Here is an 18059-nt window from a genome sequence, read left to right as displayed (position 1 = left end):
AGCTCCCTCTTGACCCTAATCTAAGTGTCATGGTACAGGCTCTGGAGCCAGACTGTCCAACTTGGATCTCCATCTCTGACACTTGTCAGCTCTGAGAGCTGAGTCAAGCTACAGCCTTTTTTTTTTTTTTTTAGTTTCTGCTTTACAACAAAGTGAATCAGTCATACATATACATCTGTTCCCACATCCCTTCCCTCATGCATCTCCCTCCCTCCCACCCTCCCCATCCCACCCCTCCAGGCGGTCACAAAGCACCGAGCTGATCTCCCTGTGCTCTGAGGCTGCTTCCCACTATCTATCTACCTTACGTTTGGTAGTGTATATATGTCCATGCCTCGCTTTCGCTTTGTCACAGCCTTTTGAAATGCCTGTTTCTTCATCTGAAAAGTGGAGATAATATGGGATTACACCTCCCGGGGTTACTGCAAGTTAGAGCACATAAAGCATTTAGAACAGTGCGTGGCACATGGGAAGCATGTCAACAATATATTATTTGCAACTACTGAGTATGTCTTACAGGCCACTGTTCATAACTGTTCAGGCAGCAATCCTGAGCTAAACCAGATCAAAGTTAGGGCTTCTAGTCCCGTGTTTCCGATGAGGTTGGCACATGTTGAATTATGTATGGAATTGTTCTATGGAAAGACTTCAACTCTCAATTGATATAATGCAAGTAGTAACTATTTATTATATTGACATATTTACAAAATATTACAAAGTGAAATACCACTCTAATTCACCATATTACACAGGGCTGCATACAGGCAAGACAAAGTATGGAAAAACATTTACTTCTGTCTTTGGTATTAGAAATCTACACAAATTCGCAGCATTTAAAGTTTCCAACATGAAGTGTTAAACATAGACAAAGATGTAATTGGCAACATCATGAGAAGAGACTCTAATATCCTCTGTTGGGAAACGCCCAGGTCCATGAAATGCAACAAGAAAGAGAGGGAGTCTATAGGCTAAAACAACAATAAAAGAAACAGCACAAGCTACAATACTGTACACAGGAGTGTTTATGAAGCTGCCCTCTCCATAACATTTGGCAGACAGTAACAGACAAAACATTCCCCAGACACAGTGTTGCAGATAAGACTTTATGGGAAAGAATCCACTCCAAGATACACCTTGAGGGTATAACTTTACTGTACAGAACATCTTATAAAACTCAATTTCATGATCATTTACACATATACAAAAACTTAACTGGTTTTTGCAGATAATAACTTTTCTAAAACACAATCACAGTTTACATAATTCTGAGGTAAAGGTCCTGAATCTATTCTATTTAAGAAGTCCTAGCCCATGAGGGTCTCTAAAGGGAGACGTGTCCAACGAACATCAAGTTCTGGCCCTCAAGTGGGTTGGGGAGAAGGCCAGCCACGCCCACCTCATTTTAGAGATGGTCCAAAATTTCAGAACTAAATGTTCCTACTTTGGCTCTATTAAGTTAATGATTTTAATGTTTTCTGCAAACAAACACTCTCCGAGTCTTGTCAGAACATGACTTCTGCTATGGAGAAAATAATTCATCAGGAAAGGGCCAAGTTAGTGTCTTAACTTGACTGTCTTGACTGGGCACTCTGTACATCCCAGGAAAAATGTACTTAGACTCCTCACATAAAGGGTGAAGACTTGGTCAAATAAGTGCACTGCAGACTGATCTTCCCACCGGTTAATACACACCCAGAAATGGCCTCAGATGGGAAGAGCCTCAGTGAGAGCTGGGATCCCACAGTGAATAAGACCAGAAAAATCTAGTGACCCTCCTTCTGTCCCTGAAATGCATAAAGGACCTTGCTGTGCTTTCCTTCAAAAATCCTCGACAAGGTTGTTTGTGCTACTGTAAATCCTCCAGGAAAATGTGGGAATCAGCAATATATTGCAGGTCTTTTTTCTGAGCGGGGCTGGGGGGGGACGTGTCAGGGGAGAAAAAGGCATATGTTAATAGATGTTGCTTCTCTAAAATGACTTACTATAAATCATAGCCCTTGGTCTGTTTCTGTAAACAATGCCACCTTAATTCAGGTTATTTGTAACTACCTAAAACATACCCAACCAAGATTATCTCATAAGTGAAGTACTACATTTCCAAAATAACCCTATGAAATCATGAAGGTTGTGAAGATTTAATATGAAGATACTCTTCTGTATGTCTTCTTTTTATGAAAAAGTTTGCAAATCTCATCAGGACACCAAATGAATAATGGACCCCCCTCCCATATAATATCACTTATGAAGCAAACCTGAGCATTTGTCTCTTATATTTTAACATGAGTAACATCAGGGGGTAAAAGTGTTTGCCAGGCAATGAGTCACCTTGTGAAGCAGTTTAAGACAAGTAATGCTGGATCTTTCCAATAAGCTGCCCCAGTGGCAGAACTCCCATTTTTCTTCATGCTGGGAAAGGCAAAATTAAACTTCTTCTCTGTACCATCAAAAACTCTGGTGAATGGCACGTGAGAAGAAAGTAAGTATGTGTTAAGCATTTACTAATGGCTGGCTGGCATTCATGGCGTCTGACTGGACGAAGGAAAAAGAAACATGAACCAATGTGTTTGCAGGACTCTTTGGGGGAAGAAAAGCTTTTGGCTTTGCCCTGGTCCCTGACGATGACAGGCGGGCAGGCTGTTTCTTGCACAGCTCTAGGCAAGACATTAATCTGTCAGTACCAGCATCTTTAGAAACCCCAGCATTAAGACTTAGGAGGGGAAAAAGAGGGAGGATGTTGAATAGCCAGAAAGGCAGCTTTTTAAACACTTCAGTGAATTCATAATGCTGTGCAGGCTTCTATTTATCCCTTCTCTGAAATTCCTGGTGCGGGGTGCAACGCTGGATTGGAATTTATTCATCTTCTTCCACATACGTGGATGGAAACCAGCCCACCTAAAAAGGAAAAGCAACCAACACAGCAACGTGACTCTGCATCTGGCACCACAAGGGACTCTACAGAGCATTTCATTTTCATAACACCCCGAATTAATCTGGCGTTTTATGCCTACTGCAGGTGAAGAGGATCGGTTTCAACTGCTCCTAAAAGCCCAATAGAGTGAGTGACAGAAAGGGTGGACTACGCTTAAACAGTGTTCTAATCTGCTAGCATACAAATATCTAAATTAAGGGGCTCTACTAGTTAGTGCTTCCTATTTCTGCTGTAGAACAAGATATAAAGACAGAGGTCCTAGCCCCACTCTTTCCAATTTAGATCATCAGCTCTTATAGATATTTTGTACTCCACATAAAGTTTACACTCTAGACTTAAAAAGAGGCTTAGAGACTCAAAAGAACTGATATGCTCAACCCTTTTCCCAACAGGAAGCCTCAAACTTGCCCAAGTAAACTTTATTGATGCCGCTATCATATTCACTCAACACGTTTTTCTTGAGTGCCTATTTTCAGGAAGGACCACCATCGTGCGGAGCCCGGGCTCTGGGGGGTGAAGCCTGCCACACAGTGTAGGGTTCCCCCCACCACAGTGGGGGCCAGCGGTGCCCAGCCCCCTTCATTCATGTGATGAGCACACTGAGAGGGACAGCTCACCCTGCCATTTACTTCTCCTCTCCACCAGCCATTCGCACTCATCTTCGTGTAAATCTTCACCACATCTCCTTTCAGCAAGGACAATTCTCGCATATCTCTTGCACAGAAGTCATATCGAGCAATGGCGATGCCCAGCACCTTTGGACTTAACACTGTAAAGAAATGATGGGGCGTCAGAATTGATGTGCAGTTTACCAACCATAAGCACCTAATCAGATGGATGTTATAGATGCTGTCAAAATGCGTGGCCGTGATTTTGTTACAGACTAGTGATGATGGCAGAGGGGCTTGAAAGCAGCAGAACTGCTGTTTCAATTCAAGCAGGTGTAGTCAAGTTCATTTCACAAAGTTTAAAAAACTTGTTCTGTTTTCACATTCTTCATAGGAACTTCAAAACAGGGACTAGTTTTTGTAGTTTAAAAAAAAAAGGCTAATATCTAAGTTACTACCTAAGGAGATAGAATCTCAAATAACTAGCATAAATTTCCTACTGATGGCATAGTAATCCATTTTTAACTCGAACCTCTATGTTAAAAGCTTCACATTTTTATCTTGTAAACTTTTCAACTTAAGACTCAAAGCAACCAACTTTTTTGCTCTGAAAGTCTCTTGTTGAATCCATGTCATCACTTCTATCCTCCCCCCTCCCCCAAACAGCCTTTGTTTTCAGTTAAAACTATTTAGGGACAGTTACTCTTTTATATATAATTGCACTCGTGAAGAAGCTTAAATCATGTTTCACAGAAAAAACAGATAAACACCATCCATTTAGCTTGTTTCAAACAAATACTGCCTTATAGAAAACCTTTACTGAAATACTTAATCAAAAGAAGATTCAGGGCATCTGCCTCCTATATTCAGTTTTTTTTTTTTTTCTTTTTTTCTTAAATGGTAGGAGAGGAGCTAACTTCCTCCCTGCCCTTACCTGCGTGTCCTGAAAGGAAAATTCTGTTCAGGCTGTACATTTGTTTGCCTCTAGTGTTTCATGACACATTTTATATTAACATCTCTACCTGTTGCTCCTTGGGGTTATAAAGTGTTTTCAATTATATGTTCAGTGATTCTGAGAATCACTCACCTGAGATTGGTGGGACTTTATAAACCTTAAACGGTAGAGAAACTGAAGTATAAGAAAAAAAACATGGGAAATGCCACACATCCATATTTTTAACAGTTCCCAGTGCCTAGGCAGCTGCAGTTATGACCTGTTACCCTGGAAGAGCCTGCCCACTTGGAGACCGGGATCTCTGGCCTATTTTTCAGGGCTCTGCAATGACAGAAATTTTTTTTAGTCTCCAGGTGTCCGTCATAAGATAAATGAATAGCAATGCTGTAGATTTCAGAACTGTAAAGGGAGCAAAAATAGGTCATTTTATTTTACTGTTCAGACACAAACCACTTTAATAGTTTTCTTACTGAAAACCATCCCGTTACTGGGGCACTACTCTTAGAGTCGTGCACATAAAAACACCCCAGTGATGGAAAAACCCATCCTCAAGTTAACTGTGTGACCTTGTACAGGTCTCTTAACCCTTCTGGGCCACATTCTCCTCACCTATAAAATGAAAGGTCTATACTAGATGACTTGTAAGGGCCTTCTGGTACTAAATTTTATTATTCCATTGGGACTTACAGGTTAATTTTTAAAAATCTGTAAGAAAACATACTTTATCCAGCCATCATGTACTCCCCTATGTGTCACATAAACAGCCCTTACATTCTCTGGCTAATGACAGAAATCGAGACCAGAATGCCCCGCGCAAACCGATGGGCACAGTCATCCTTTAAAGCAATTTGGACCAAATTGTACTCTTATATTTGGAGATAAAGTTGGGATTTTGGTCCTATTTATTTTCTTAGTGGAAATACATGAACACTGGCTCTTCTCAACTAAAATTTCTGATCCTCAGGAAAACTAGTTTTATGGAGTGTTTCATTCCCCCTTTATACTTTCAGCTCTCAACTCTTTCCAGCTGATGAAAGAGAAAATGTCTTGCTGAAATACATAACATGAGCACACACACAAAACCAGAGGAGTGGTATGTCAAGACAAACGATGACTTGATGACAGAGAAAAGGAAAGTGCATGGTGGGAATGTGACTCGAGGGGCTGTTTGTGAGGAAATGTATCTACATGAGAAGCCATACACAGAAGTCAAAATATTTTATTTGCAAACAAAAGCAAGTTGAAAAGACATATAAAAGCAGTAAAGCAGTACCTGACCAGAAAGGAGTGGAAGAAGGGGGAACAAAGCTGTAGTCTGGAGGAGTTACAAAAGAAAACCCACAGAACAAAGAAGGGGCTTAGAGAGGGAAAGAAAAAGAGAGAAGCAAAGACCATTTAGGTGTTGGCAAAACATATTTCGACACAGCTATTTCGTTGTCTATAACCTTAAGGAAACTGTCATATCAAAGTTGAAATATCAAGCTTTGCTTTCACCCACTTGTCTCCTATCACCATTTCTAAATGAAGAACAAGCCAGATTATTACATTTTGATTGACATTAGTTCTGCAATTCAGAGCGATCTATCCCTTTATAGGTGAACACAGCGTACCCACTCTATCCAAGGACGGCCTTCTCCTCTTGATGTGCTGCACAATTCTCACTTTGTCACATCAGTGGAGAGGGGGATCCTGTAAATTCTTAACGTAAAATATGCTTCACATCAAAACTGATACAAGAAGTAAGAGCCGATAGGTGGTGTCAATGAAACATGCACAGCCCATTGAAAATTCAGGAAAATCACTCAGACGATTTGTCAGGAACCACATTCACCCTCCAAACAAGCATGAACATGCTAGGTTACATCCAAAAACAAAATGTAAACCACTTTGAATTATATCTGGAAAAGAGAGTAAATCTATCCCCAACTTGTAGTAATGTACAGAAAATTTCTATGCATTTGGATGCTCAAAAACTTCTCACTTTTTAATAATCAGAGCTAAAATTATCAAATGGTTTGGAAGTGTTAGATGCCATGCTCGGTGTTTTATATTCATTTAATTATCACAACAAGTCAAAGAGGAAGGAACCCATGCTATTTCGTCTTCAGATTTGAGAACAACCTAGATTCAAACCTAGGCAGTGTTACTCCAGAGCCGAGGCTCTTCACTGCTACCCTGCTCTGCATCGACCCCTCTGCTTCAGGTACCACCTTAGGCAGTTTTAAAACTCTCCCTGCTGATACCATGGTGCCATTGCAATGGAAAAGGAAGGTGTGGTTGTAAACTTTCTCCCAATATTTATTCTTCCCTTAATCCATGTAATAGGTTATTTCGTTGGGCTATATTAGCCCAGAAGGGATACTAAGTCCTTGCTACTGGGATATATACAGAAGTATCATAAGGCAACTTCTGGTACCTTTCCTGGGAAGGCAGCTGGCACACACCTTCACCCTTCTCTTTGATTCTTTGTTCTATGCTGCTGTCTGGAATGTGAAAGCTACCATTCTGATTCTTGAGAAGGCAGACCTCACCTTAAGGATGAGCTTCAAGGAACCTGGGTTACTGAAAACTTTATGGCAGAGATACTCCTGTCAAGAAGGGGCCCTAGAGATACTAAGAACATCAGTAGCTCATTAACGGGATACTTAGATTCCAACCAAATAAACTGGGGAAAGGAATTGGAAGGAAGTGTTCAGATGTTCTTTGGTTCATATATACACTGGTGCACTCAATGACACTTTTCTCATAAATGGCTTCGCTTACTTACTTTCAACCTGCCCTGAAGTATATCCTTGTTAATAATCAAGGTTCTTTTCTAATCCATTGCATGTTCCAAGTTACACTTTTTTATTTTAAAAGGCAGCAGTACATGCTATTACAGCTAATTTTACAATCTGCGCAATTCACTTATTGCCATGCAGTGTAACTGGTTTGTTTTGTTTTCCTCGAGATCATATCATACCCACTGTTAGAGGAGAGGATGTCATCTTTAATTTAAGGAGGAAAATGGCACCCTAACACTACTTTTGGCAGAAAATCTAGTGCCAAGATTCCCACCCCACGTTTGTGAGAACTTAAATGAGAACTCCTCATTCTCTCCATTACTTCTTTGTAATGAGGGGCATTTTCTCCCCAAACTGCTTTCTAAGTGTCCATCCCCGGTTCTCTCTCTGGGACTATTTATCCATGGAGTAATAAGAGCAGACAGTATTTCCCCAAAATTTCTAATGAAGGTAATTCAAGAGTCTGAAATATAACAAGATAAGTTCACTCTAGAAGGAAGAAATAAGAAATCAATGAAAACACAATTAAATGCTATTTAAACCTCAAAAATAGGTTATTTAATCTATCTACCTTTCTCTCATCTTAAAATATCTAACATTCCTGAATATGGATAATGCCTCACCAGAGGACTTGAATCTGTTTCAAATATATAACATCGCTGTGCTACCCCTACCCCTCTCTTCTAACCCTAAAAGCCCTGCAAACATTTGCATTCATGTCAAGTACCTATAATTTGAACCACCTTAAATCTTATCTAAACATTATCATCTGTACTAAATGGTAGCTCTTCCCACCGTGGTCAGGGCTTCGCTCCTCTGCTGGCTTCACTCTAATTTTTCCTCAATGAATGGAACAGATTCTTGGATATGGCTTGGGGCTCCTCCCCTGAATTCCAGTCTGTGATTTCACACATTTTCATCACCCTGCCATGAGGTACAGTCATGATCTCTGATTTAACTTGTCTGAAACCAAACTCATCATCTTCCTCCCTGTAACCTAGCTCAACCTCCCACAATTGTGTTATTTTTCCAACTACTCCCATGTTCTCTTTGCCAACCATCTTTGCAAGGTCAGTATACCTCTTTAGCTCTTTCTGTTCACTCTCCTCTTCCTCTGAGATATAAAGTTGTTCCTTCACTAAATTCTCAGCTCCACCATCCCAACTCAGGGACTTAGGCCATTTCTAAACTAAGACAACTGCCTCCTAATTGGTCTTCTTACTTTCAGCTTTCTTTCCATTCTATTCTAAATACCCTCTCTCAGCTACTCACCATAAACAGACTCATCATTCCTTTTCCTAAATTATAAAATCCTAACTCTTGACTTCAATTCCATAGCAATTCGTAGTCTGGCTATATCCTGCCTTTCTCACCAAATCTTCCATCATTTACTCACACAAATTCTTTTCATCCCAGCTTCCTAACTGCCCCCCACCCCGCAAACACCATTCCCACCCTCATCCTGGGATGCTGCTCCTTCGCCTTGCTTCTGCGAACTTTAACCTCCTTGTCTCTGAAGCTCAGCTCAGGCCCTTCCCTGACCAATCCAGATAACACTCGTCCCCTTTTCTGTCCTCTGTAGCCGTCTGTTAGGCACTTACATCATGGCGCTCCCCGGCCCTGCTGTTTAATTACTGCATGTGCTCCTGTGTTGTATCTCAATGAATCGTTGATTCTGGAGAGTAGTGACTGGCTCTTATGCTGCTTCTGCATCCCCACAGAATCAGGCCCAGGGCTAAGCAACTGAAGCTGCTAAATGGATGAGTTATCTCGGCAGGGTATTTAATTCTGCAAGCTCCTTATTTCTCCTCCTCCTGTTTGTTGAGCTCATCTTTTGCTCACTTAACTGCTCAAAGACTTCCAACAAAAGCCAGCACAACATAAAGGGAAGAACGTGAAATATGTTCAGGTTTTATTCCCCAGGATCCCTGAGAGCCATAATCTATCAATGATATTCCTACAATAACTATAATTTTTCTGAATGTCTCATGGCATTAACCATACTGTACACCTGAGGAACCTTCTCAGGAGAAATTGATTAACCTTTTGCTCCTGTCACCCAGTATGTCACTCTCAGCCAAACACTTTAAGGCTTGGTAAGATGCTTTCTACTTTTCTACACATTGTAGCATGACTTACTGTTGTCGCTCTTTCTATACATAAATTTTCAATGTGTTTGGGTCCTTGATTCTCATAAGCTGTCAAAACAGCATTTGAATGTCTGGCACCTATGTAGACGAGTATAAAATAATGTGTTTCCCTAGGAAAGTATGGATTTAAATCTAGATGTAAGCAATGTCAGAATAAGGTATTTGATAAAAATATTTTGCAGAATGGTTTAACCTGCAAAACATATTTCTGTCGATACTGAGAATACATCCACCTATTTCTACACACACGTACAGATACATGTTTTCTTCATCATACTCCTCCAACTATACCAAGATGACGCTAATATAAGAATTATTGGTACGTGCAGATCCTGGAATGGAATAGAAACAGCTGAGTAACAGTGACATTCAGATGGGAATGTTGAGGGATTATTATTTCCTATCCCTTTCACTTCCTGGCATAATATTCACTTCACCACCTAATATTATAGGAAGCCTGCTGCTAGTACATTACATTATTCTGGGAAGCTTCTTGAGAGAAAGAACTTTTATTCATACCTGTATCCACTGAGATAATAGTAAATCTACATTGAGACCTTTTTCATTGAAGTAATCATTTGCAAACTGCATTCTTTAGTTAAGGGGCCTAACTTTCGTCCTTCCTCAAATACTTTCAATTCCTTATTAGCACAGACAAAGGAGAACCTTGCTCAGAGAGACCATCACACTTAGGTAGGGGTCTCTGGTTATTTTCACATGATATCTGGCACTCAAATGGGTTAATGTTCATGGAATATTAGCAAATAAGTGGCTCATAGTTTAGTGACTTAAAAGGTCTCATTAGGAGTTATTAAAATATTAACTCAAATATTAAGTCAAATATTAACTTTTCCAAGTTAAATGAAACTTGAAGTACTAAGATTCTCTAATTGAAACAGAAGCTATTAGCATAGCCATAATAAACTGATTGGCACATCATAAGTGAATATTATCCAGTTCTGAGACTTGACTGAGAGGACAGAGCCACAGAAGCATGTCAATTAAAAGAGGAACACAATGTTCACAGAATAATAAAGTACTAGTGAATTGGTATCTGATACCTATACTTTTGTTAAGGTTAACTAAGCATTGCTTTAAAGTATTATGCTCTGCTTTGATTAGGCTATTCATGTTCACAAGCAAATGAAAGTCCACTCAAGTTTCAATAACATTTGAAATTTGTACACAGCAGAGACCAAGCTCAATCAACACTAGTCCTTAGGGTACTGGTTACCAAATCAAAGTTGTTTTTTTTTTTTTTTTGCTGTACGCGGGCCTCTCACTGCTGTGGCCTCTCCCGTTGCGGAGCACAGGCTCTGGATGCGCAGGCTCAGCGGCCATGGCTCACGGGCCCAGCTGCTCCGCGGCATGTGGGATCTTCCTGGACCGGGGCACTAACCCGTGTCCCCTGCATCGGCAGGTGGACTCTCAACCACTGCATCCCAAATCAAAGTATTTTTCAAAGTATTTTTGAACTACCACTTAATTATCCATTATATGTATAAGTGAGCATGATACTAAGCATTTGCTAATTATTCTCTGGGATAGACATTACCTAATGCTCAGCCTTAAGATGTAACAACCACATGTGTTTACACTCATTTATGTTAAAAAAAAAAGTAAAAATATCAGGCAATTGTACCAATGATACCATCATCAATACAGCTATCCCTGTGAGTTTGGGGCCCAGCAGTGGCCTAGAGATTTTCCTGAAGGACTGTGTTCCTATGTGGGACACTTTGAGGGATCCAGGAGGTTCCTTTTTACCAAGACTGTCTACAGATGGCCTAACAGCAGAGAACATGCTGAGAATTTAATGAATGTTTAAATTTGTGACCCTTAACCTGGTTTTAGTTTAGAACGTAGCCATGTCTTCTTCTTAAGACTCCCAGAAACATTCATAGACATAGTATCAAATATGTGCTCCCCATCTCCCTCAAATATAGTGTTTATTGTATATTTTATATATTGTCACTGAAAAAGGAGGAATGATTCAGATTGGTTTCATTTAATTGAATGCTGACATCTGGTAAATGGACAAATCGCTTTTAACCTAAAATTCAAAGATATGACGAGGAAAACTTAGAATTATTGTGAAAAGAAACAGCTGCTTTATATTCAACACTGCACAGTCTAAATACATAAAGCCATTAACAAGCAAAAATATGAGTATAAGTCTTTATTGTTATGGAAAATTAGATCATTTGACACTTCAAGGGATTTCGGATTATTTATAGGCATCTAGTTTATCAAGATGTGAACCTGATCCTAAATCCTTACTCTTTAACAATAATTGGCAGACATCTATTAAATAACTACTAATGTGCCAGGGACTGTGCTAAGGTGCTATTGGAGATTTAACAGATAAGACAGAGCATCGACTCTAAAGGAGCTTACAAATTAGTAAAGAGACAGACACAGAGATGATACAGAGATATGGGAATTATTCATCTTGGATAGAAAGTGCTATGACTAGACTTTAGGCTCCATTTGGGCCTTTCCCTACAAAAATCTCCAGTCTTCCGGTTGCTCAGGCCAAAAGCCTTACAGTCACAGTCTTGAGTCTTCTCTTGCTATTCTGTCTCACATCTGATGTGTCAGAATGTCCTGTTCGGTTATATATTATAAAGGTGACCCATCTGGCTACATGTTGGTCCAGGCTGCTACCATCTCTCGCCTGGATTGCTGCATGAGCCCCCTAACTGGTCTTCCTGTTTTTACACAGACTCTAGAACAATCCAAGTCAGACCATGTCTCTCCTTTGTTTAAATCCTTCCAATGGCTTCCCATGTCTTCCGGAACAAAAGCTAAAGTCCTATAAAGCCTCACAGAGGCTGGCCTCCCTTGCCCCTCTGACTCCATCTCTGCTGCTCTGGCCACATTGCACATGTCATACATGCTCCTTACTTTGCCCTGGCTGTTCTGCTCGCACTTCCTTGAATCTTTACTCAAGTGTTACCTTCACAACGAGGCCTACCCTGATGCCCCATAAAAGAGTCATGGACGCATACCACTTGTGCCATGTGGTGCAGAGAGAAAGCAGGGTTTTCTACAAGCAAAGAAGTAGGTAGAGGGTACTCAATCCCCTAAATTCCCACTGTCCTACTGCTTAGATTGGGTGTGGATGGTCTGTACACACCGTGGTCAAAGTTCCAGTAGCCTGCTCTTCAGGTGGATGGGGCATTTATGTGAGTTTATGATAGCAGAAACTCCCTGTTTGCTATGGACCAGATATTTGTGTCCCCCTCCAGACACCAAAATTCATATGTTGAAACCTAATGCCTCGTGCCATGGTATTAGGAAGTTTGGCTTTTGGGATGTGCTTAGGTCCTGAGAATGAAGCCTGCATGAATGGGATTAGTGCTCCTAAAAGGGCAATCCTGCAGAGCTTCCTCACCCCTTTCCACCATGTGAGGACACAGGTGCCTTCTATAAACCAGAAAGCAGGCTCTTACCAGATACCAAATCTGCCAGAACCTTGACCTTGGACTTCCCAGCCTCCAGAACTGTGAGCCATAAATTTCTGTGGTTTATAAGACACTTGGTCTATGGTGTTTTGTTATAGTAGCCCAAACAGACTAAGACACTGGTCATACAAATGACCTTGTTAGAAAGGAGAGCTTTGGAAGCCAGTGGCTGGTATTAGCCTGTTCTACTGTTGAGAACTGAAAACTGCTGAGCCGGCTCTCTATTAACTACCAAAAGGAGGAAAAATGAATCTCTACTTTTGTTCCTCATCATCTGACCACCCCAGTTAAAATCATAAACCATCCCCAGCACTCCTGAGTAGCATTACGTTGTTAGATTATCTTTTCTAGAGCACTCACCAACTTCTAATATACTATATAATTTATTTTTTATCTATTATTTGCCTTCCCCATTACCATGTGAGTTCCACAAAGGCAGAGACTTTTTTTTTCCACTGCTGCGTATCCCCAGCAATTTAAACAGTGCCAACCCTGCAGTAGGCTCTCAATAAAGGTCTGTTGAATGAATGAATGTGGGGACCTGTGGGGTTATTGGTGGGAATGTAATAACTAAAGATGAGATGAGGAGAGAAGTTCTTGGAGAACTGCCCTATGAGGAAGAAGGATAAAGAAAAAGAGGGAAAATTAACAGGGGAAGATGGAGCTTTGAGTAGAAAGACTGAGCTTTGAATAGGAAAAGATCTGAACGAGCAAGTCAGATAATCTTGAAGTGTTTATGCTCAATTCTGACAAATTTGAGTGTATTCATAGCAGAGTGGCCAGGATGGTGACAGATTTGGCAACCACGTGTATGACAATGGAGCAATCATGGTAGAGTGTGTATGTAGCATATTTAACTTTGAGTAATTCTGAAGAGATGAGCTAATGATGGTAAATAGCTCCAATAAGTCAAGTTTCTGGATCAATATAAGCATTAAAAAATTCTGTTCAAAAAATAAATTAGGGGGCTTCCCTGGTGGTGCAGTGGTTAAGAATCCGCCTGCCAGGGGCTTCCCTGGTGGTGCAGTGGTTGGGAGTCTGCCTGCCAATGCAGGGGACACGGGTTTGAGCCCTGGCCCGGGAGGATCCCACATGCTGCAGAGCCACTAGGCCCGTGCACCACGGCTGCTGGGCCTGAGCTCTGGAGCCCGCGGGCCACAGGTACTGAGCCCATGTGCCACAACTGCTGGGGCCTGCGTGCCTGGAGCCCATGCTCTGCAGCAGGAGAGGCCGTGACAATGAGAGGCCCGCACGCAGCAACGAGGATCCAGCATAGCCAAAAATAAATTTATTAAAAAAAAAAAGAAAAGAATCCACCTGCCAGTGCAGGGGACACGGGTTCGAGCCCTGGTCCTGGAAGATCCCACATGCCGCAGAGCAACTAAGCTCGTCCACCACAACTACTGAGCCTGTGCTCTAGAGCCTGTGAGCCACAACTACTGAAGCCCACACGCCTAGAGTCCACGCTCCGCAGCAAGAGAAGCCCTTGCACTGCAATGAAGAGTGGCCCCTGCTCGCTGCAACTAGAGAAAGCTCATGCACAGCCAAAAATAAATAAGTAAATAAATTTATAAAATAAATAAGTTGGGTGATTTGTGTGGCCGTAGACATAGTCACCTGAGTGTCAAGTGAAGCCTGAGGATGACCTCTCAGGAATGTCACAAAAAAACACTTGCTAAGAAAGCCTCTACCAGGGTTGACACTGCTGCTAAGTCTGAAGTGCCTCAATACCAGAGTCCCCCTGCATTCCTGTCTATTGTTCAGCTGTTAAGCTAAACTGTATGTAACACCCAAGGGATATGTGCAGTAGAGTGTTAAGTGCAAGTAGATGCTCAAAAATGTTGAATGCATAAAGCAGTGAATGAAGGGAAACCCTGGCCAAGTCGGACCGGCTCCCTTATCCAGATCTGGAATTCAGTAGGGGAAGCTGCATATCAGTGGTATATATGAGGAATAAAAGAGCTCTCAGCATTGTTCCTCAAAGCTAGGAGACTGATCCAAATTTTAGCAAGAAAAAAAGGAATTCCTTTCTATTTATGTTTGTTTTACAGGGAAGAGAGACTAGAAAAACCAAAGCCTTGGATCAGGGCTGCCACATGAGGACACTATAGTCAATTAGGGAACATTACACAGATTGAGACCAGTTTTTAATTTAGAAAATAAGGTTTATAGAAAGAACAATATACAAAATGAGACATATTAAAACATAAGGACTGCTTTTTGAGTTTTGAAACATGAAAAAGGACAGCTTTTTTTTTTTTTTTTTTTTTTTTGCGGTATGCGGGCCTCTCACTGTTGTGGCCTCTCCCGTTGCGGAGCACAGGCTCCGGACGCGCAGGCGCAGTGGCCATGGCTCACGGGCCCAGCCGCTCCATGGCATGTGGGATCCTCCTGGACCGGGGCATGAACCCGTGTCCCCTGCATCGGCAGGCGGACTCTCAACCACTGCGCCACCAGGGAAGCCCAAAAGGACAGCTTTGAGTGAGGTTACTTGAATCTGTAGAATTTCGATCTGCAAGCTATAGATTTCTGAAGGGACCCTGGGTACTGGCTACTAATTCTTAAAGCTATCAGGTTCAGGATAAAAATTGCTTACAGTAGCTACTAAAGCTCCTGAAGCAAGTAAGTAAAAAAGGGAAGGCCAGAATGACCTAATAATGAACATGTTCAGCTGTAGTTGATTAGTTGCCCAAGAACAGTAAGTTCTGTGGACATGATAGACATCCTGAGAAAAAGAGTATAAAAATGACAGCAATATGTTAGAACCACCTTAGCCCATAGAAAAGCATGCACAGAGCACTTCCCATGTGCCAGACATTGTTCTAAGTACATCACATACACTAACTCTCTCATGGCTCATAATACAAACATTACACATTATGAGACAGTGTTGCAGGATGAAATAAACTTGGGAAACTCATCACTTTCCTATATCATACAAGCAGCACTTCTGGTACATCTGTTTAACAAACGAAACCTTTCATGATGTTTCTCACAGGACTGGTGATTCATGAAACATTCAGTTGGAGACATTAATATAAGTTAAAGGGGTTTGAAAAATATAGTGTTCTTTTAATCATTAAATTATTGAATATCAGACAGAATTACTAGGTTCTTATTCTATATCAAGTATTTTATATAGTGTTTCAAACAATCGGTCCTGTAGACCTTTTTGGGAAACTTTCATTGGCTAGAAGTGCTCTCTCTCAGGAAGACAGTGCGTTTCACTGCAGGAAAGTTACAAGCCATTGAAAACACTTCACTGTAACTCCCCATCCGTTGACTACCCATCTGCCCTAATAATGCAAAGTCCTCTTATAACTCCAATAAGAAAAAAATAAGGATGGAAAAATTTGGAGAAAAATTTAAGATTAGTATGATGAGATTATAGTGAGTTGAATGGTGCCTCACCTCCCCAAAGACATGTCTGCCTAGAACCTGTGAATGTGATCTTATCTGGAAAATGGGTCTTTGCTGATGTAAGTTAAGGACCTCAAGATGAAATCATCCTGTATTATGATGAGCTCTAAATGAAATAAGTGTTTTTATAAAAGAAGAGAAAGGGAGATGACACACAGAGGAGGAAGTTATATGAAGACAAGGCAGAGATTGGAATGGTGTGTCTGTAAGCCAAGGGACAGCAAAAATTGCCAGCAGCCATCCAGAAACTAGAAGAGAGGCATGGAATGGATTCCCCCTCAAAGCCTCCAGTAGGAGCCAACCCTGCCAACATTTTGATTTCAGACTTCTGGCCTCTAGAACATAAGAGTAAATTTCTGTTGTTTTAATCCCCTTCATTTATGGTAATTTTTAAGGCAGTTATAGGAAGCTATTACAGTGAGATTAAAACAGATATTTAAATTACCAGGATAAAATTAGATTAAATCAAACCCAAATGCCAAATGACCAAGGAAAAAGATGACAAAAGACTGAGGATAAAATTAGGAGATCAGAATAAAGTAGATGAATATAGATATGTTGAATTACAAGGGCAAGAAGGTAAAAAATAAGTGGATGTTTGAGGAGTGTGTATGAAGGAGATAATAAATATTATCCACTATTACACTGTGATAAAACTAATAAATAATGGTTAAGGCATTATCAGATGTTTCAAGAATTATCAGGAATAAGCAAGTTATATAATGTTACAGTGAGTTAAATAAATATGAACAATACAAATTCTCCAAGTTTCTAAAACACTGGCTAAAATGAAGCTTAAGCACCTTGTCAGATGGCTAATAGAATAATGGGACTACCTGCGTGAAAGGAACAAGACCACAGTAGGGAAAAGCAGCCTGGGCCCTGGCTCTGGCTTTTACTTTTTCCTGCAAGGTCATTCGCATGGTCCCAAAGACCCAGGAAGCCTTTGTCAATTTTTGAAGAATTGCTATAATATTTGTCACCACCTCAAAAGGATCATGCTGTTCTATATTTTGTTTTCAAGCCCACCTATCTCTCCATGCTTTTTCAAATAACAACTACACATAGTGCTTTAATACCTGCTATGTCTCCCACAGACCTTAGGCTCTGACTTCACTCATTTAGCCCTTTCTGAACACGTGTTTCTTGAAAGGCACTGTGCAAAGTGCAATTTGAGAATGGGAAGCTCAGGAGCCTGGTTCCTAAGGCTTCAGGGAGCAATATACCAGAAGAAATCATTAAAACTGTATAAAAATAATGCTATATTTTATGTAAACTATGTAACGAAGTGTGAGCAATTCATAAAACTCTATCTTCAACCCCAACCACTCTTCTTAATGTCAAATGCCTACTGAACCCGAGTGTGCACAGGCACTGAAAGTCTCTGCACAACTGAATGTATTATCTCCTCCTCTATACATGTTATGTCTCTTTTGTTTCTTGATCAGTCCAATGGTTTCACCGTTTGCCAGTCATCCAAGGCAAATGTGTATCATACATGTACCACTTCTACCTCAATTCCTTTATCCAATCAATTCGACTTCCAGGTTATACCAAAATTTGACCACTGTCCTGCTCCACTGTCTCTATTCAGTTTTTGTCCAAACCTCCATCATCCCTCCCTTGGACATCTACAGTAGTTTCCTCACTCATCTCTTTGGTCCATGCCTCCCTTCAAGCCACTCTCACAGAGTAGGCAGTGATCTTTCAAAACAGTGTAAATCAGTTCATATCATTTCTGCTTATA

The 18059-nt window shown here is 40.8% G+C and overlaps 1 protein-coding gene across 1 annotated transcript in view; it reads right to left on the bottom strand.

Annotated features, from left to right (window-relative positions):
- Positions 1-699: 699 nt before the first annotated feature.
- Positions 700-18059, bottom strand: part of VAV3 (vav guanine nucleotide exchange factor 3) — a 407347-nt gene continuing 389987 nt past the window's right edge. Inside the window, exons 26-27 of the mRNA XM_081216948.1 lie at positions 3547-3698; positions 700-2892 (exon numbers count right to left, since the gene is read on the bottom strand). Coding sequence (XP_081073074.1) covers positions 2851-2892; positions 3547-3698 — 194 coding nt within the window. The 3' untranslated portion in view covers positions 700-2850. The remainder of the gene's footprint in view (positions 2893-3546; positions 3699-18059) is intronic.

Source organism: Mesoplodon bidens (assembly GCF_964165515.1).
Source record: "Mesoplodon bidens genome assembly, chromosome: 2".
Lineage (NCBI taxonomy): Eukaryota > Metazoa > Chordata > Mammalia > Artiodactyla > Ziphiidae > Mesoplodon > Mesoplodon bidens.
Note: the sequence above shows the minus strand (reverse complement) of the source record. Positions and strands in the feature narration are given on the sequence as shown.